This window comes from Palaemon carinicauda, chromosome 32, assembly GCF_036898095.1.
Source record: "Palaemon carinicauda isolate YSFRI2023 chromosome 32, ASM3689809v2, whole genome shotgun sequence".
In the NCBI taxonomy this organism is placed as follows: Eukaryota; Metazoa; Arthropoda; class Malacostraca; order Decapoda; family Palaemonidae; genus Palaemon; species Palaemon carinicauda.
In genome coordinates this window covers 19416531-19438681 of record NC_090756.1, presented here as the reverse complement: position 1 = coordinate 19438681, position 22151 = coordinate 19416531, and the positions used below count along the sequence as shown (strand labels likewise).

At 38.0% G+C, this 22151-nt stretch overlaps 2 protein-coding genes across 5 annotated transcripts in view; one reads left to right on the top strand and one right to left on the bottom strand.

Moving 5' to 3' along the window:
* The window catches only part of LOC137625300 (INO80 complex subunit E-like), a 104910-nt gene extending 90610 nt beyond the window's left edge, over positions 1-14300 (top strand). For all 4 annotated transcript variants that reach the window (XM_068356129.1, XM_068356130.1, XM_068356127.1 and 1 more), the window contains exons 5-7: positions 764-907; positions 5977-6149; positions 14063-14300. In XM_068356129.1, coding sequence (XP_068212230.1) covers positions 764-907; positions 5977-6149; positions 14063-14138 — 393 coding nt within the window. In that variant the 3' untranslated portion in view covers positions 14139-14300. The remainder of the gene's footprint in view (positions 1-763; positions 908-5976; positions 6150-14062) is intronic.
* A 6261-nt stretch (positions 14301-20561) lies between these two features.
* The window catches only part of LOC137625301 (mitochondrial import inner membrane translocase subunit Tim23-like), a 38820-nt gene continuing 37230 nt past the window's right edge, over positions 20562-22151 (bottom strand). Inside the window, exon 4 of the mRNA XM_068356131.1 lies at positions 20562-21514. Coding sequence (XP_068212232.1) covers positions 21223-21514 — 292 coding nt within the window. The 3' untranslated portion in view covers positions 20562-21222. The remainder of the gene's footprint in view (positions 21515-22151) is intronic.

Below are 22151 nucleotides of genomic sequence, written 5' to 3'. Positions count from 1 at the left end.
AAGGAAAGGGGAAGAATCATAATTAAAGGTAGAATGTTCTAAAGGTTGTTTGCAAAGAATTTTAGTTATGTCTACAAAGTACCTTGCAGGGCATGTTTTGGTAGTTATAGTAGAATAATTTCCTCTAAGGATGATGGTAATTTTAATGATCCCTTGCTGGCAGTTGATTTTATAATTATCAGGTGTTAAAAATACATTGTTCAGTGATGAAGTGACCATATTTCGTATTGGCATTTTTTACTTGCGGTATTACTTTTGAATTTTGTACCAGTGTAAAGTGAAACTCTGGGATGATGAACTATATACAGGTCATGTGATCTCGGAAGTTCACTCATATGTAATGGAGTTACTGTATATCTTAGCCTAAAGACTCAAATTATAGGCAGAATTGGTTACCATGAGTTTCTATGATGCCATATTATTCCTAACATTTTATCATGATCTTTTTGACATGCTGGTTAATTCGGTAATTTCTAATATCATGAAAATACTTGGATATCTCTCTCTCTCTCTAAGTTACATCATAATGATAATGGTTATATGCTCTTGATCTTTAACAAGAAAAGAATTCACAACATTCTTTGTCTCGATACTTTTATTGGAGATTATTTGTAAAATTTTATAGGTACTTGACTTAATTTTTTTTGTGTCCTAAATTGGGTAAAACTTTAGTACTGTGTTCATAATAATCTTCACGAGTACAGTACTGTTTTCTATTTTAAAGTTTTTTTAGACTATGCTTAAAAGAGCCATTCTCTTACAGACTTCGTCTCCTCATATTACTTTGGGATCTGGAGTCATTGGAAGTGATGTTCAGCCAACATCGAGCATAGCCACAAACGTATCGTCTGCAACTTTGTTACCCAAACTCAGCGGTGCCAACCTTTCTGCGGGAGCACTAGCAGCCGTAAGTGTACCACATGTCATTCTGCTATTGTAGTTTGTATGTTGAGCTTTGCCTCAATGATAGTACTCTAATGCTTACATGTATGTTCTGTGTTCTGGTTGAATCTCAAAAATGCATTTTGGGTTTCATTTGTGTAATGAAGCTGCTAACTTTTAGCAGTGAAATCATTTCACAAGATAATGTCATAATTTAATGGAATTTGTTCACTTCATTCCCATTAATCTTATGTTGCCTAATTTTTGAGAAGGAAATCTGTTGAACCAACATATTCGTTGTTGACCTTACATCACTCATTTTTCTTTATATTATTATTATTATTATTATTATTATTATTATTACTACTATTACAAGGTAAGCTACAACCCTAGTAGGAAAAGCTGGTTTTAGCCAAAATGAAAAATAGCAGAAACAAACTACAAGAGAAGTAATAACAATCAAAATAAATTTTAAGAACTAACAGTAAATTAGATTTTTCTTATATAAATATGAAATCTTAAAAAACAAAAGGAAGAGAAACAAGATAGAATAGGGCTCCTGGGTGTACCCTCAAGCAAGAGAACTCTGACCCAACTTAGTGGCAGACCATTATACAGAGGTTATGGCACTACCCAAGACTATTATTATTATTATTATTATTACTATCCAAGCTACAACCCTAGTTGGAAAAGCAAGATGCTATAAGCCCAGGGGCTCCAACAGGGAAAAATAGCTCAGTGAGGAAAGGAAATAAGGAAATAAATAAATGAAGAGAACAAATTAACAATAAATCATTCTAAAATAAGAAACAACGTCAAAACAGACATGTCATATAATAAACTATCAACAACATCAAAAACAAATATGTCATAAATAAACTATAAAAAGACTATGTCTGCCTGGTCAACAAAAAAGCATTTGCTCCAACTTTGAACTTTTGAAGTTCTACTGATTCAACCACCCGACTAGGAAGATCATTCCACAACTTGGTCACAGCTGGAATAAAACTTCTAGAGTACTGCGTAGTATTGAGCCTCGTGATGGAGAAGGCCTGGCTATTAGAATTAACTGCCTGCCTAGTATTACGAACAGGATAGAATTGTCCAGGGAGATCTGAATGTAAAGGATGGTCAGAGTTGTGAAAAATCTTATGCAACATACATAATGAACTAATTGAACGACGGTGCCAGAGATTAATATCTAGATCAGGAATAAGAAATCTAATAGACCGTAAGTTTCTGTCCAACAAATTAAGATGAGAATCAGCAGCTGAAGACCAGACAGGAGAACAATACTCAAAACAAGGTAGAATGAAAGAATTAAAACACTTCTTCAGAATAGATTGATCACCGAAAATCTTGAAAGACTTTCTCAATAAGCCTATTTTTTGTGAAATTGAAGAAGACACAGACCTTATATGTTTCTCAAAAGTAAATTTACTGTCGAGAATCACACCTAAAATTTTGAAAGAATCATACATATTTAAAGAAACATTATCAATACTGAGATCCAGATGTTGAGGAACCACCGTCCTTGACCTACTTACAATCATACTTTGAGTTTTGTTAGGATTCAACTTCATACCCCATAATTTGCACCATGCACTAATTCTAGCTAAATCTCTATTAAGGGATTCACCAACCCTAGATCTACATTCAGGGGATGGAATTGATGCAAAGAGAGTAGCATCATCTGCATATGCAACAAGCTTGTTTTCTAGGCCAAACCACATGTCATGTGTATATAGTATGAAAAGTAATGGGCCAAGAACACTACCCTGTGGAACACCAGATATCACATTCCTATAATCACTATGGTGCCCATCAACAACAACTCTTTGAGATCTATTACTTAAAAAATCAATAATAATGCTAAGAAACGACCCACCCACTCCCAACTGTTTCAGTTTGAAAACAAGGGCCTCATGATTAACAATGGTTTGATTTTGGAGTATCCTTTCCCTATAAGAGCTGCTTACCATAGCTAAAGAGTCTCTTCTACCCTTACCAAGAGGAAAGTAGCCACTGATCCACTGCATTTCAGTAGTTAACCCTTGAGCAAAGAAGAATTGTTTGGTAATCTTAGTTTGTCAGGTGTATGAGGACAGAGGAGATTGTGTAAAGAATTTGCCAGACTATTCGGCGTATGTGCAGGAAAAGTAAAAATTAGCCGTAACCAGAGGAAGGGATCCAATGTAGTATTATCTGCTCAGTCAAAAGATCCATTAACTCTCTAGCGGTATTATCTCTGTGTCATTTACAGCTACGTACATTGTTAGCTTTCTTGGTTTTACTCGGCGTCAATGACCTTAGATGTCAGGATGCCTGAAAACTTTAAATCAATCAATCAATCTCAGTTTTACAGAACCTCTTCTCTTTTATTGTAGAATTGTTTATTCTTCTTTTAGTGTTACATATTACTCGTATATTCTTCTTTTTATTATTACTTGATATTTTCTTATATGCATCATCATAAAAAAAAATTAAGTTCAGAGATATCTGTTAACTTGGTCTGGGTAGTAAGTGTTTTTCAAAGCGAGAATGTTAAAGAGCAAATTGTTAGGATTAATTCTTATGATATGGTGTAGTCATAGCTATGCTTGCTTTCCTCTCTGCTGAAGTGCCATTTTTCGCTTGACGACAGTTACCTGGTTGTATTACCGAGACATATTTTTGTCACTCGGTACCACGTCACTGAAACGACTGTTGTCATGCAGCCAAAAATGTGGTGACAATCACCACCATATAGCGACCAGTGGCACAGCTCCTACAACACTTCATGATGTCATGTGATGTGAGGGCGCCATGACAGCAATGGTCGCCTTAACTGGTCAACAAATAATGGTTGATGTGAGGTAACCGCATCGGTTATTAATGTGCTATAATCTTGTGATGTGATGGCAAGTTTGGTGTTATTTCATTGTTATTACATCATAATGAGCTAAATTTTAGCTGTGACAATGAATGTGTCCTCAAATCGTATAAGCCTATGTGTGACTATGGAGTTAGTCATCCTGATCCACTTGGTGACATTTGTGTGCCATTCGGACGATACTGAAATGATTCTATGTAACTTCCACTCTTTGTCTATGAATATACCTTAGACTTTTCACATTAGGAAAAATAGAAAGTTCTTTTTTTCACCATCCGGAAATATAGTTCTCATTTTGTACTTCTAAGTTCTGTTCTTGGACAGATTGAATCCTGTTTATAACATCACAGACAGATTTTTTTCAAATTAGTTTTAGTTCTCTTTGGTAATGTTACTAGACATTTTTCTCTCATTCAAAGGTTTTCAAGTTACCTGCATGTTAGATGTTTTCAGTAAATATGGGTCTACCTCTTTTTAGCACATTTCAAGGATCTATTGCCAGGTTACTATGTGTTATTTGAAGACTTCCCATGAGTGTGGATAATTTTTTTTTGTATACTACATTTCAGATCTTTTAGCTCTTCCAGTATGGTATAGAAATACTATTCCCCAGTCAAGATATTGGCAAAGTTCTTTAGATTATCATCAGTTATTGGTGATAGTTTCATCCAATTAGGAATTAAGTCATTACCAAAAATTCTTGCTTGTCAATCTTCCATACACTTTTTCAACAGTGAACTATTTAAGTACCTTTAGTGCCTGCACCCCTTTAAAGGTTTTAAAGGTCGCTCATGAATGGCAGAGGCATGGGACAGTGACATTGTCCTAGCAATCAGGACAATGCCCTAGAGACTGACCATATATTATATGATCAGCGCCCAAGCCTCCTCTCCACCCAAGCTAGGACCAGGGAGGCCCAGGCAGTGGCTGCTGATGACTCAGCAGATAGACCTATAGGCTCCCCCAAACCCCTCAACCTTAGCTCACAAGGATGGTAAGGTTGCAGACACTAATGGCACTAACGAGTCTGAGCAGGACTCGAACCGCGGACTCGCAAATACCAGGCAGAGACGTTACCAATCAGGCACAGCAACTTTTAATAGCATCAGCATCCATATTCTTTTGATGCTATAAGAAGTTCTACTGTTTTTAAGTGTTTAACTAGAATGTGCTCCAAATATTTATACTGGTATTTATTTTTTTTAAGGTTAGGCAAAGTTATAATAGAGTATCTCCCATGTCATTACCTTCGGCAATTTTATTGCAAAAGTAATGTTTTGATAGGCGTGTATTTATTTGTTTGTATGCCTGTTTGTGTGTTTGTGATTCCCATAACTCAAAAATTATAAAATTATTTTACCGAATCTCATGAAATTTGCAGAAGTGACTGGCCATGGTTCAAGGACAATTTGATTAGAATTTGTTAACCCTTTTACCCCCAGGCTATTTGGAAATTTCCATCCCTTAACCCCCAGGGGGTTATTTTTTTCCCAGCACATTTTGGTGTATATTTTTTTTAAATTGCTCTAACAGCCTTAATTTTTTTCAGAGAGGTCAGGTTGGTCTCATTCTCTTGGAAAATGCCTGAATTTTCTAAAAAAAATTATCAAAAATATGAAAAAAATAATTTTTATAGCATTTTTTTGCAAGGACGTACCGGTACGTCCATGGGGGTAAAGGGATGGCTTTTGTGAAACGTACCAGTACGTCCTTTGGGGGTAAAAGTGTTAATGATTGGACAAAAGGTCAAGCTAAAGGTCACCAAAATATTTTGATAGGTATTTATTTGTTTGTATGTCTGTGTTTGTGATTCGCATAACTCAAAAACTGTTTTACCAAATCTCGTGAAATGTTGAGAGATGATTGGCCATGATCGAAGAACAATTTGATTAGATTTATGGAGTGATTGGACCAAACGTCAAGGTTGCGAAAATATAAAAAAAATCTATTTTTTCTATTTTGTGGTCAATTTTTATCTGATTTGCATGGAACTAGTGCCAAAATTTATGTAATTCAATTGCTTATCTTGTGATATACAACATGATGTAGGCGAAGGTATGCTGTCTGACGAGTGCCCATTCTGTTTTAGAACTGTATTGGTTTTCATCACTGTTAACTTTTCAAATTGTATTATTTTCTTTTTTAATTAGAACTGTTTGCTCAGCTTTTTTTGTGGTTTGACCAAGTATGTCCTTTTTCTAACTTTCCCTTCACTTTTGCAGCTGTCTGCACGTCGGCAGGTCGGTGGTCTCGGAGGAGGATCACACAATGATGGACAGCTGAGTCGAGAGGAGGTAGAGAGGCGTCTTGCAGCTCGGCAACCCATGAACGATTTCACCACTACCGTGTCTTTGACGCTGCCAAATCAGCTCTTTTCAGACAACATTATGGAAGGGTAAGCATCATGCAATTCTTTTTTAGATTCATACATACATATACCAAGGCACTTCCCCCAATTTTGGGGGGTAGCCGACATCAACAAATGAAACAAAAACAAAAAGGGGACCTCTACTCTCTACGTTCCTCCCAGCCTAACAAGGGACTCAATCGAGTTCAGCTGGTACTGCTAGGGTGCCACAGACCACCCTCCCCTGTTATCCACCACAGATGAAGCTTCATAATGCTGAATCCCCTACTGCTGCTACCTCCGCGGTCATCTAAGGCATCGGAGGAAGCAGCAGGGCCTACTGGAACTGCGCCACAATCGCTCGCCATTCATTCCTATTTCTAGCACGCTCAATTGCCTCTCTCACATCTATTCTCCTATCACCCAGAGCTTCCTTCACTCCATCCATCCACCCAAACCTTGGCCTTCCTCTTGTACTTCTCCCATCAACTCTTGCATTCATCACCTTCTTTAGCAGACAGCCATTTTCCATTCTCTCAACATGGCCAAACACATTCATATCCACTCTAGCTGCTAACTCATTCCTTACACCCGTTCTCACTCTCACCACTTCGTTCCTAACCCTATCTACTCGAGATACAGCAGCCATACTCCTTAGACACTTCATCTCAAACACATTCAATTTCTGTCTCTCCATCACTTTCATTCCCCACAACTCAGATCCATACATCACAGTTGGTACAACCACTTTCTCATATAGAACTCTCTTTACATTCATGCCCAACCCTCTATTTTTTACTGCTGCCTTAACTGCCCCCAACACTTTGCAACCTTCATTCACTCTCTGACGTACATCTGCTTCCACTCCACCATTTGCTGCAACAACAGACCCCAAGTACTTAAACTGATCCACCTCCTCAAGTAACTCTCCATTCAACATGACATTCAACCTTGCACCACCTTCCCTTCTCGTACATCTCATAACCTTACTCTTACCCACATTAACTCTCAACTTCCTTCTCTTAGTAAATTATCTTCAATGGATCGCTGAATCCAGTGAGGAATCTCTTAATTTTTCTATTGGTATTTAATTTTTCATCTTTGTTGACTTTAGTTTCATGAGGGTATCGTGTGGTGTTACCTTGTTGCTCATTTTGACGAGATATTCAAGGGCTCAGTTTTCTTTTTCTCTTTATCCCTACAGTAGTCATATCAACCATTTGAGTGCCTGCCCCTAACCAAAAAGTTTGGCACTTTAACCCAGGCTCATGTTTGAGACATTTTACTCAACTCGGTATCATGATTTGATTTTTCAGCAGTATCATTTATCACTTCAAACAAATTGTTATAGAACAAGTAATGCTCAAATATTGATATTTTAAACTGAGGGTATTGGTATTTCCCAAATCTTATTACTGTACTCGCTTGTGAAAAGTCTGTCCAGTTTTTTTTTTTTACTCCTTCCTTTCACTGGATATATGGAATTTGACCTTGTTACAGTGCTAAAGCTGCATTTTCAAATTTTAATAGGATTAGCAGCTTGAATAGAATCTTCAATAGAATCTTTGAACATCAGGTATTTGAAGGATGCATAGCATATTTCTTTTTCTTTTGGAGAATTCATAAATAGTTTTAATCTTCCTTTTTTGGTTTGAACTTGTGTAATTAAGTTTTTCTTTGTATTTCTTTTGTGTTTGGAGTTTTCCTCTTGCTTAAAACTAGAGAATATTATTTGCAAACTCATCAATTACTTAACACTTTTAAAAGTTCTGCAGTACATCTAAGACTAATAGAAGCTATGTAGAGAGAGTGTAGTACTGTATATATAATGGTATAAATGAAACTGGTGATAAGCTAGTTTGTATGCTTTGTGACCTGGAAGCAAATTTCTATTTAGTTCAAGTAATAAAATATGTTTAATGTTTTAATTTCAAAACTATACTGTACAAACAATCAAAGCAGATTTTAAAATTTTTATGGTACAGGTACTTTGGTTGGTATAGAAAAAATCAACTTGTCTGCTCTTCCAGCCTTTTCGGTAGTTAATTGCTTTAAGAGCAAAGTACCAGAAAGAAAGGTAGCAGCATTAACTAAATGTTGAAAGTCTTGCTTCACCTTGTTCACGGATTTATTGTGAAAAGAATTACTGATCCACCATAAAGGGTTCAAGGCAAGGAAAACTGATACAGTAGTATCATCTCCTCAAGTGATGTTACTTCATTGAAAATGTTATTGAGGATTCAAGTACTGCATTCTATGGAAGTTGAATAACAAAATTGGCTATTACACCAATCATAGAGTATGGTATGTTCTTCCTGGATTTTTTTTTAAATGACCATAATCATAGAAAGAGCTTTCTTCATTCCATGAGGTTAGATATAAGTTTGTCATCCTTTTAGTCTAATAATGTTACAGCAACATTTGACTTCTATTTTTGACAGTCCTCTTACTATCATTTCTTGGATAACAGGAGGATTTCAGAGAGGCTTCTTTTATTTGTTGGCAATTTCAGTGCTGACCAGATGTATTAGATGAACTCTCGTTTCCCCCTACTGTTTGCCATAGCTTAAATGCCTGTGACTGTGCTTCTGAATCAGGCTAAGCATGTTTTAAATATGATAATACAGATTTGGATAATAGCCTTTACTTGGTATTCACCAGTTCTTCTGGTGTCAAAAGAAGCAAGGTTGCCCCTTCAAATGAGATGTGCAATCAGGTGCCAGTTTTGTTGGCAATTAGGATTGAGCTTACCTTTAGATCTCGAGAAAATTGGAATAGCAGTTTGAGTTATCTTTTACATTTAAATGAGCCATGTCTAATAATTGAAAATTTAAGTCAACGTAATTCATAGGTGAATGATAACTTCAGTCCATTTTTTTCAACCTGACATGTAGAATAAGGTTTCTAAGGAGGCTTGTTACTCGACAGACTCGAGTTGACACTATAATACCTTCAAAAATGGTGAAGAAAGATTGGATTATTTTGCTGGATAGGAAAATTTTATAAACCCTCTATAGTTATCCCTAAATTGACCATTGATTGGGCTGGGCAGAGGACCATTTCTCTCAAAAGGGGATAGCCAGAGTAGGTATGCAGGCACGTGTTCGGATGGTACCAGCAGGTCTAGTAAAGATTTTATTCTTTTGATGACTAGGGAAATTTGGAAAATTAGTTGTGCTAGGAACCGGGATAAACTGTTTAGTAGGCAAACAGGCAAATGTAGGGATCTATAGAGGTATGAAACTCATTTCTCTCAGTATAAGCCATTATCCAGATAAAACCAGACCTTTGTCCATGACGTGTAGTATCCTTCCAGCTAGTGGCATGACGCTCATGAAAATTTGTGAAGTTGTTCTTAAACTGAAGCAGACTTACTTGAATAATTTGCTTCCATAACAGATCTTAATTATTAGTCAATCTTAGTAGAAAGGCATGTGAAAATGTCATTCTTCTACACTAGTCTTGATAGGCAGTACTGTGAAAGCAGTACTTGTAAAATTATCAAATAAAACTATGCAGCCTTGTTCTATGGAACATCTTTAGATTTCATACTAAGGAGTGCTGACATAGGCTGAAAGGATTGGTCTTTCTCACCCCCCCCCCTCAACCCTTTAAATTCCATATAATTTCTAGGTTCAATGAGACATGTTGACTTTGGCCTTGAGACTTTAGTTTAACCTAAAGATTTAATATATGAGGAATGGATATTGGCAGTAGTTTATAGACCTTTCCGATAACCCCCTTAAAAACCCATAGATCTAATTAAAACCAAAACAATGATTCAGGAATTGACACTGCCTTCCACCAGACTGTACTGGTAGAACTGTCTACCAGCTTTGTGCTGAGTAATACTAGTTCAGGTGCACTCTCCTTCTGCTGCAAAGAACTTGATTGATAAGTCTAGTAACTCAGGAGAAGGTGCATAGGTCACTGGTTAGTCGAAGGATTGATTGCTCTTATGGCCCTTGCCAAAGGAAAATGTGGTTATTTTAGCTAGCCAAAATAAATGTCCTTTTACAAGAGTTTTAATCATCAGTTCATGCTTCTGGGTGAGGAAAAAAAGAGGCTTGCAAAGATCAAAGTTACTCAAACTTTTTAATGACAGTGCTCAAAGGTCTGCAAGCAAGTAATCTAAACACTTCATAAACCCGATTATGATTTAGTATCTAACTTGTCAATCCTGTATTGGAAGACCAATTCTTTAACCCTCTGGAAACTATATACGTTTGGCAAAGGAGCTCAACTTCAGTCTTTGCCTACTGTGTTTCAAGCTTCATTAGCAGATGCATACAACCTCAATGGAATGTATTAACTTAATTAGCGAATAGATCCTGGCCAACATGTGAATTTTATCTGCAGAAGCAGGGTTCCATGTTTAAATTTCAACTTTCATAAGTGTTGAAGAAATGTGTTATTTAAATTCAATGATGTAGAATTCTGTCCCGATATCCTGCTTTTGTGTAGAAACTCTTGGTTTTTGTTTATACCTAATATTAGAGTTTTATAAGCTCAAGGCCTTGCCATTAAGTCGCTATTCATGTTTTTCTTGTTCTTGGTGTGTACTCACTATTATTTTTGCCTACTTCTCCGTTATTTGCACTAATAGTCTTAAAACTTAATAGGTATATTTTAAGGGCCAGTGTCTACTGATCCTCTCAGCGTTTTTTTTTTTCTTCTCCAAAATTCCATCTCGCTCATTAGTAATTAATTAGTGAAAAACAATTAAATTTTGACAACTGTTAATAAGCATCAGAGCAGCGTGAAATTTTGTGTCAGACTATTAATTTATGTAATTAATAATTTTTGTACCCTTAATTACTCGGTCAATCTGAAACTTGGTATGCGGATACTATTGGAATACCTGCATCGAAGCTCAGGGCGTGATTTTAATATCTTTTGTTGATTAGTAATTAATTATCAATCAATCAACTCTTATTTCACAGAGAATAGCCATGTTTAGTGTTAAGGAGTGACAGGTGATTACAGTGGTGCACTTGACTGAATGATTCTGATGATTATTGATAAGTAATTAACAATTTAATTGAAGAAAAATTTATTTTCAAAGTTAACAGAAATAGTCTTTGTTTGGTGTCAAATGAAAGGGAAGAGACAGAACACAATGTTGCCATCATTCGTTAATAATTAATAACTAATTGATGAGAACAGTCTATTTTCAAAGTAGGGAAAACAGTTATGTTTGGTGTCATATGGAAAAGGAGTGATTGGAGACCAGGAATATACAACTAACAGAATGGTTACTGCTGTCTTTAATCATACATACATATAACTAGGGACTTCCCCCAATTTTGTAGAGTAGCCGACATCAAACAAATGAAACAAAAAAGGGGACCTCTCCTCTCTACGTTCCTCCCAGCCTGACAAGGGACTCAACCGAGTTAAACTGGTACTGCTAGGGTGCCACAGCCCACCCTCCCCTGTTATCCACCACAGATGAAGCTTCATAACACTGAATCCCCTACTGCTGCTACCTCCGCGGTCATCCAAGGCACCGGAGGAAGCAGCAGGGCCTACCAGAACTGCGCCACAATCGCTCGTCATTCATTCCTATTTCTAGCACGCTCTCTTGCCCTCTCACATCTATTCTCCTATCACCCAAAGCTTTCTTCACTCCATCCATCCACCCAAACCTTGGCCTTCCTCTTGTACTTCTCCCATCAACTTTTGCATTCATCACCTTTAGCAGACAGCCATTTTCCATTCTCTCAACATGGCCAAACCACCTCAACACATTCATATCCACTCTAGCTGCTAACTCATTTCTTACACCCATTCTCACCCTCACTAATTCGTTCCTAACACTATCTACTCGAGATGCACCAGCCATACTCTTTAGACTCTTCATCTCAAACACATTGAATTTCTGTCTCTCCGTCACTTTCATTCCCCACAACAACGATCCATACATCACAGTTGGTACAATCACTTTCTCATACAGAACTCTCTTTACATTCATACCCAACCCTCTATTTTTTACTACTCCCTTAACTGCCCCCAACATTTTGCATCCTTCATTCACTCTGAAGTACATCTGCTTCCACTCCACCATTTGCTGCAACAACAGACCCCAAGTACTTGAACTGATCCACCTCCTCAAGTAACTTTCCATTCAAATGACATTCAACCTCGCACCACCTTCCCTTCCCGTACATCTCATAACCTTACTCTTACCCATATTAACTCTCAACTTCCTTCTCTCACACACCCTTCCAAATTCTGTCAATCGGCCAAGCTTCTCTTCCTCGTCTACAACCAGTACAGTATCATCCGCAAACAACTGATTTACCTCCCATTCATGGTCATTCTCGTCTACCAGTTTCAATCCTTGTCCAAGCACTTGAGCATTCACCTCTCTCACCACTCCATCAACATACAAATTAAACAACCACGGCGACATCACATATCCCTGTCTCAGCCCCACTCTCACCGGAAACCAATCGCTCACTTCATTTCCTATCCTAACACGTGCTGTACTACCTTTGTAGAAACTTTTCACTGCTTGCAACAACCTTCCACCAACTCCATATAACCTCATCACATTCCACATTGCTTCCCTATCAACTATCATACACTTTCTCCAGATCCATAAACGCAACATTCACCTCCTTACCTTTTGCTAAATATCTCTCGCATATCTGCCTAACTGTAAAAATCTGATTCATACAACCCCTACCTCTTCTAAAACCACCCTGTACTAATAAGATTTCATTCTCTGTTTTATCCTTAATCCTATTAATCAGCCCTCTACCATACACTTTTCCAACTACACTCAACAAACTAATACCCCTTGAAATACAATACTCATGCACATCTCCCTTACCCTTATATAGTGGTACAATACACGCACAAACCCAATCTACTGGTACCATTGACAACAAAAAACACATATTAAACAATCTCACCAACCATTCAAGTACAGTCACACCCCCTTCCTTCAACATCTCGGCTCTCACACCATCCATACCAGATGCTTTTCCTACTCTCGTTTCATCTAGTGCTCCCCTCACTTCCTCTCTTGTAATCTCTCTCTCATTCTCATCTCCCATCACTGGCACCTCAACACCTGCAACAGCAATTACATCTGCCTCCCTGTTATCCTCAACATTCAGTAAACTTTCAAAATATTCCGCCCACCGTTTCCGTGCCTCCTCTCCTTTTAACAACCTTCCATTTCCATCTTTCACTCTCTCTTCAATTCTTGAACCAGCCTTCCTTACTCTCTTCACTTCTTTCCAAAACTTTTTCTTATTCTCTTCATATGAATGACCCAATCCCTTACCCCACCTCAGGTCAGCTCCCCTTTGCCTCATTTACCTTGCGTTTTACTTCCACTTTTTCTCTCTATATCTTTCATACTTCTCTACACTATTACTTTGTCTTTAATGATTAATTAAATAATCACACTTTCATTTCTTGAGCAGGCACAAATTTCATGGAACGTTACATCTTCAACTTGAAGTAGTTCATTCGAACTTGCTGTACGGTTTCATGAAGAAAGGAAGGTGTTGAAGGTATTTTTGCTGAAGTGTGTCATGGCGTGTCATTGAATTGTCTGTCCTGTAAAAGGGAATTTCTTCTTTGCTTGTTAAAAATGAATTGACTGTGTTGCCTATTTCCTTGATGTTTCACCTGGTTATTTTTGGTTCCATCTATGCAAGTGATTTTCAGGAACTCATTTGAGAGATTGTATAATTGACCATTTATGTGCAAACTTTATCCTGCAAATACATTGGCAATGACCTAAAAAAGTAATGTAAAAGATTTAATGACTATAAAAAATACAACTGTAAACATGTATAAAAATTTGTGTAACAGGAATTCTTTTTCGCAGGAACTTTATAAAAATTTATGAGTTTGTATGGAAAAATTTTTCAAGTCCTTTAATTTATAGATTGAAATGTTATATACAATGTGATTTATAATATTAAAACTCAAATTTTCAGAGATTTCATGGATGATGATGTAGAGACTTCTCCAAGCAACATTGAAGAAGATGTTACTGTCGACAATTATGATTAATATTGAAAGGGATGTTAGCATTTACGATTATGATTCAAGATAAATGTCTCAAATTTTGTTAGGGTTGAAACTAATTTATATTTGAACCTCTCATTTAGGTCATTCACTATTCAATGATATTTTTATGCAAAAACATCAAATAAAAAGAAATGTAAATATGCAGATTGCATATAATTTTCAATGTTCTTACATGAATGCAAACTGTCCTTAAATAGGAGTGTAAGACTACAGCTTAGTTGGAATGGTTGTTTTTAAATAGGAGTGTAAGACTACAGCTTAGTTGGAATGGTTGTTTTTCAACTTTTTTCTTTCTCTTTCTAGAATAAATGGTTTAAGTATGCAGCATGTGGGTCTGTCTGGATTCATCTAAAAATCCTGGATAAAATCAAGTTGAAATGCATGGTTCAAACACTAGCAAGAAGTATGCCAGGTTTAGGTGCAACCCCTGCTTAGGGGGCTACATGACTATTCCAAGTCATCCCTTATTTATGATCACTGGAACTTGATCATCGACAAATGGTTTTGGCTGCCCCTCTGACTTTTCTTTGCTTGTAAAGGCATAATAACTGCAGGTGTAATCATCACCTTATTTTGAGTCGGCTTCCTTTGGAAACAAATTCGTGGGTCTCGAAAATCTCAAACCCAAATATTCTTCTGATCCTAATACAGTACGTTGTTCCAAGATGAAGAAATCAACAAAGAAGTTTAGAAAATAGTCTAAGGAGTCTCGAAAGGCTAATGTTCCACTTTTAAGAGGCCTGGTGAGGCACCAAGGACTAACCTCTTGTCTTATACCATACTGTGCATACACATAGTTGATTTGGGTGACCAGACGAGTTTCCCCCCCCCCCCCCCCCTCTTCTCCTGTACCTTCAACTAATCGGAAAGTCTCATCAAGCTTGAAATGTGTCTCATTTTATGCTAAGGAGAGAGTGCAGTACCAAAAGAAAGACAAATTAGAAAGTTATCTCAGCATGTGCACTGGGTCTGTCAGGAAGAAGAGCATTCCCGCTTTAATGGCACCAAGGATTAGTCTCTTCCCTTTTATAAGTAACAAGGTATTCCCACACCTTCAGTAAGTTTGATTGGAAATATAATCCTCGATATCTGTGTGATCAGTCACATCAAGACTGTTGTCTTGATGCTTGGGTCACTATAGATGTTCCTGTTGGGGAACAATACAACCTGTAAACTGTTCTTCTCCCATTGTTAGTCCACGTGTCGCTAAGTTCCCATGACTGTGCAAGAACAGAGTGACAACCATAGACTCCTCCTTGGCACTGTAACACACATCATGTCCAATTTAGTATATGTGATCAACAAGGTTTTACATCTCCTGATTGGTATGTGTATGCGATACTGTACTTGGTGCACCACGAACTAAACTGCTGTTTGTCTCTTCGGTTTCTTGAGGAACGAGTGCTAAAGGTACTAAAATTTCCAAAGGGGAAGCATTGTTGATCAGACACCCTTCTCTTTCTCTTCCAGGTACACTCCTGATTCTATTCTCTGTCCGTTTCTTGCTTGCTCTACGAGGAAAATACTTTTCACCAGAGGTGATTGGTGATTCCTCCTCCCGTGTATGGTAGGAGGAGTAAAGTTTTCAACACTATGATACCCAACTTTGTTCTGGTACCAGCATTGGTGGAAAAACCCTGAGGCAGTGTTGGTTTTTAGATATCCTTCCACACATTGAGTGCAATGAACTTAGAGGCTACAGAGACTTCTAAGATAGCGAGATCCATGGTATTTAAGTTTCGCTTTTCGTCATGGTTCTAAAGATCTTGATGGAGTTGACATGGATGAAACCAATTGCCTATCCTTGGACGATGGAATTTGTCAGACCTTCAAATTCATTATGGAACGGGCCGTTCAAGTGAGTTCCAACTCTGCAATCTTTGAACAAAATATTTTGCATTCTAAGGGAGAGAGCCTTGTCTTAAGATCCTGTAGTTTCTGTTTTGACGGTGGGTTTGCCTGCGGAGACATTCAAGGTATTAGTTCGATGACCAGCTTTCCTGAAATGGCCAGTTGCAGTCACTTACTTCATCACATGAGAGGTTAGCAAATTATAGCAAGTTGGTTTCTGTCCAGTGACTGGAGGCTACATCTTTTCATATCCGCTAAAAGTAGGAGAGGATGGCAAATGACGAACCATAATTTGCTCTTCCATTGTGCAGATTCCTTTGAAGGTGGCTGCAGCAAGACCTTCAGCAAATGTCACAGCATGAAATTGGCCTTGAAGGAAGATGCAGCTGCTTATTATATCCAAAGAGGATCTCTGATTGGTTGCTGCTTCCATTAAGAATGGCAGTAAGTCACCTTTTTGTGCTCCACCTGCTCAATTCGGGAATGACAGAACAGTAGAGGGAGGGAGGGGACACATTAGTCTGCAGTCCCCTCCAGCTTCTGAGAGTTTGGAGATGCCAGTCATGACATTGGGCAGTGTGACACCAAGATGGAGCAGAATAGTGAGATGTAGAAGTTTATTTTGAATAGATATCAACTATGATACTTATCAAAAAGATCTCCAAACCTTCACCCTCATTTGTACACTGGTGGCATTCAGTTATTTTAAAATTTGTTGAAAACTCTGGCTCTTGCATTTTTAACAGGGTGGTATGCAAGGTGCTTTTTTTTTTTACTGGGACCATATCTCCGAAGCAGTCAAAGTAATCGGGTGTTCCCACCCGTCCTTAGAGTCAAGTGGAGATCACCCTTTGAGGTGTACTGCACGTCATTCAGCCCACCAAGAAAGATCGTCGAGTACATTTTGGTAGAGATCAATTACTTCTTACCATTGATGCTTCAGAACTTACTGGAGCAATTGCTCAGAGATAACTATGTCAGACAAGCTTCTCTAATCACAGAAGTGTCACCGTAGACTCTGAAGGTTTTGAATGTGCACCAGTCTGTTGATACATTCATCCTTTGGTAACTCACTCTCTGCTGCTTGTTCTATCTACATCCCCCAATATGCCATCCTCTGCTTGAGCCTTAGACTGGACTTTTCCTAATTGATCATAATCTCCAAATTGTGGCATAAAGAAAGGAGTCTGTACCTCTATCCTGGCACAACTGCCTCCTGGAGGACAAGATCAGCCAATCATAAAGATAACTCGATAGGTGAAGCCCAATCATGTGTCCCCAAAATAGAGAAGAGTTCTAAGATTAGCATGAAAATTAGGGAGCAGTATGCAATGTGAACACGGCCTGGGACTTTGAACTGGTCTAATACTTCCCAGACAAAGAAGTGGAGGTACTTCGTGTAGGACTATTGGATAGGTAGCCTTCAGGTTCAGAAAGCATAATGGACAGTATGGTGCTTGTCATCTTGAATGGTATCTGCAGAACGAAATTGATCACAGGGAAGAGACTGAGGACCAGTTTCCAGCTGCTGTTTGACTTCCCCACCAGGAAAAATTTACTGTAGAAGCCCGGAAAACTGTCTTGTACAACTTCAGTTGAGTTTTCCTCTTCCTATCATTTTGAGCTCAGCCACTAGGGGCAGAGCTTTCTGTATTTTTGGGGGTTAGGTTTGGAACACCAACGGTGTGGAAGGGAAGAAGAGTTGTGAAAGCCGGGGTATATTAGTTTTGAACTTCCGTAATTCAGCTCTCGTCTCATGTCGCTGCGTCCACTTCCTTTACCATCGTTGCTGGATTGCCAGTCTTGCCACCAACTTGTTAACGACCATGTCAATCTGCGGGAAGAGGACCAGTATCTCTAGCACTCAGGGTATAGCAATTCCTTTTGCTCCACCTACCTAGCAAAGCAGAAAGTGACATTCTCTCTCCACTTCATGGCCCAATTGTTCACAGACGTGATGCACCAAGGTGACCATAACCTTCGCAACAGAAAGGAAGTCTTCGGACTAATTCTGGGACTCGAGAATTACCAAATCCTATGAAGGCAACTGCATCTGATCAGTGGTTGATAAAAGTTCACTTGGAGGCAACTTCAAGGGCAGCAGGCTCCGCTCTAGTCTCCTGATGGGTCCCTGGCTCTCGGCTTTTGCTGTTGATCAATGAGGTCATGATGCGTCCTCTTTGTGTGGAGAGCGACCATGTAGGAGGCAAGATCTTTAATGATCAGACATTTCCGGGACACTGAAGTGCCAGTTAATGGACCCTGATGAACTAATACATTTCTGGTTTCTCCGCTTCTGCCGATACCTAATTAAAATTGGGTACCACTAGATCAACGAGGTCTTGATTTTGGTCCCTTACAACACGTTTATGTACCTTGGTAAAATCTTCCTTTTCGAGAGTATCCATTAACTGGAACTAGCCTGAAATCCGAGCGATACCCTGAAGAAAACTAAAGAATGACAAATAGATGATTAGACTTCACTTCAGAGACAGAACTGTCTGAAGCGTTTGTGACTTTAGAGGCGGATTAAGCACAAGGTTTTATCCTCTGATGAGCGCAGCAGAGCGTGCGCCACCTGCAGGAATAAATGTCATCACTGGAAAGGAGCTTTTCCGCTGATCACGAGTGTGCATTATAGCATCTGTCGGTGCTGGAAGGTCTAAAGTCAAAGATCTTAACTCTTGAGATGATGTTGATGCATGGAAGGATCTTAGCATGTTGAAAGATCTTGGTGCTTGGATTGAGAACACTTAACCCTTCACCCATAGATATGAGAAGATTTATTGTAGGTTCATTTTCCATCCTAAGTGAACTTCTCTATCTTAGGTATTTTAGCCTTATAGTGAGAGATCTTAAGGTGTCTCACCAATATCCAGGTAGCAGGAGCAACACGTCCCAATAATTCTTCCAAGTGTGGGATAGTTTTTGACACACACACACTCCCTTCTCTCCTGTGAGAGGGAGAATGCGTCGATCATCCAGGAAAAGGGTAAGAAAGGTGGGGCCCTTTATCTTCTCTGACAATGCTGGGTTTGGTATGAGTGAGTACAGGTATCTGAAGCATCAGTATCTGTACCCCCCCCCCCCCTTGGTATTGCATTGTCCCTTGCACACGTAAGAAGTGATTCAGAGAGCGATTGCAGTGCCTAGTTTGTCTCGACTGAGATAAAGTAGCAACATTTTAAGAATCTAACAAATTTACTCCTTCCTCATCTTCATAGTAGCATTTGAATAATCAAAATTTACTCCTCCTCTGCCCCATCTATAAGTTCACCTTCTATAGAGTTGTGCAAGCCAGTGACTACACAGGGGAGAAGGCTTTCAGACAGAGCAGTCAATATTACCAGACAATATGGAATTAGTGCACCTTGGGGGGCCAGAAAGGCACTTGCCTTACCTTGAGCACTCTGGGATAGCACAGCACAACCACCACCACCTGATAATGCATTAGTGATATCTAAGGAATGCTAAATACCCCAAGTTCACGTTGTCATCATTGCAAGTCTACAGCAGGAACAAGGACAATGTGGATAATGCACAGAAAAATCATAATTACAGTTTATCCAGGAAACCACTGGTTATTCGTGTCTTCTTCCTCTTTCCCTCAAGCACAACTATCTGGCTGTACAGTTAATAATTTCTGAAAGTAAAAAGCAAAAGGCTGATTCACCCAAGGCAGCAAGAAGTATCTGTATACTGTAACCAAAATCTTAATTTCTGAAAGAAAAAAGCAGAAGTTGAGTCACATGAGGTAGCCCGAAGTCTCGGTATACCCAATTTCAATAGTGGGAGCTTTGACTCCACCCACCAGTAACTAAGACCACCTCATTAAAAGTTTTAAGACATTCCAGCTGTGTGTAATCATACTCCTATTAAAATGACGATGTTTTGTATATGTACGAACAATTTAAAAAGAATAAACAATTCATTACATATTCCTTAGCGTTGTCTAGACAGTTCATTCATAAAGCAGCATTCTACAAAAGCTCCTCCAAATCGCAAATCCCGGTGTATGTTTGTGCATGTCCTTCCAATTATAAATTCAATCACTTGATGAATCCGAATGACTTCCCTAGCTCCAGTATTGGGTAATATAGGCTTCCAAGTTAACCAAGCATTCCTAGCAAGTTCTGTAGCAAAAGGAAGTCAGAAAAAAAAGCAGTATCATTTCAAAGACTGAAACAAAGGTAAAGTGTGGCCTAATACCAAACTCTTCAGCAATTACTGGACGTTTAAACAAACTCTTGATCAAGATAAATTTTGCTAGAAACAAGGTCCTTATTTGAAAATATAATGGGCTTATTATTTAAAAAATGTAACTTTGGGTTTTTGCCCATAAATAACCAAACTAATAAAAATGTTTTATAGCTACAAACTCAGTATTAGGCAACAACCCCTTTCTTTTCGTCCATTTTGCATATTAATCCATAACCATCTATCCCTCTTGTTCAGTAGTCGAGAATAATACATGTTTGGACAACCGGTGCAAAGTACTGTATTGCTTTCAACTTGTACTAGGAGCAAATACAGGAGGTTAAGAAAATATTTAGGCAATTTACTATTTTTTTTACTTTATCAATTTGTAAAAAATCCTGGCTAAGATATTTACAACATGTACGTCAACTTAATAAAATATACTATTATCAATTTGTTTGTACAACTAATCTTTTGGGATACTGTCCTTGAAAAATAACAAAACAGGGTTTACAAGCTCCCACACCTCTCATAAATAAGATGGAATTTCCTACGAGAATAGCTGTTGTGAAATCATGAAAGCATCGTTAACTTATCCATGAAGAGCAACTAGTTAGATATAAGAGTGCACTTTGCAACACAAGGATAAAACTTGCTGCTCATTAAAATTTCACTAAACTATTCTGTAAAATAACCATATGTATATAAACTTTTATATATATACAGTATATATAAACTTCAAAAGTTTCGAAGTATTGGTCTCAATTCTCAATTGTACCTTCTAGAACTAGCTAGGGGGTTGAAAGTTTTTCCAAGCCTTAAGGAATGATTTTTTTTCAACAGGCTTTGCACATTCATCTTTTCTAGGTATATATGTTGTTAAAGTCTCTAAAGAATTCCATTATACTTTAAGCTACCATTAATTATAAAGTGATTTAAACAAAACAGTGGTTATATTTTAAAGTTTTCTGAACATTCTTAGGCACGAGTTCAATTTCAAAAATCGGTTTAAATAATTTTAGTAATTATATCTAGAGCCATACTGCTCCTTCAACTTGTCTCTTGAAGAAAATGCCACAAAGGCAGCTGACAAAGCGAGGCCGACCACACCACCCACGGCACACTTCCTTAGACCGGCCGTTGACTTGTAGAGCAGTCCCGTCAATGTCCCAGCGCCAATTGTGTTAAAATCATCTTCGTGACTTCCGCGGGCATAGTAAAGCAAGCACCCTAATCCAGAATACATGAAGGCGACAACACCCAGCATATTAGCAGATGCAGAGCCTCGTTTCATAATGTAATTGATCAATCTGTAACATTTGGCAAAAGAATTGGTCAAAAACTTAAGATATTAAAATCTTGTTTACCTTTTTGCAACTAGAGATTTTAAAAAGAATTGGTCAAAAACTTAAGATATTAAAATCTTGTTTACCTTTTTGCAACTAGAGATTTTAAAGTTACAATGACTTGTTATAAACATTTCCCAAGGTATTCCAAGAGCCTTCTTTGCACCCAAAATGACAACAAATGGTGTTGCAGTAAAACTATAAAAATTTTAGACGTAAAGAGATTTCTTGCAAGTTTGCATATTTAATATTTCAAGTTATGCAGTATATTTGCTGGCTCAAAACAATACTTGTGAAACTAAAAAATACTGGTATTCAAGATAGTTTGGCTGTGTGATGAATTTAATTCACTAGATTGGGTGCTGTGCATCCAAAAAGCAGATTAAAAAATGGGAACACTGCTTTAATAAAGTTAGTTCAGTAGCTTAAGTACAATTGCAATTAGTTTCAAAAATCGTTAAGAAATCGTATATATAATAGATTACTATGAGAGGAACAATTTCACACTACTAAATACACACATTACCATAAGGTAACATTTGAAATTTGTATTCTGAACTTTAATTACTGAAGTGGACATACAATGCATTACTGTACTATA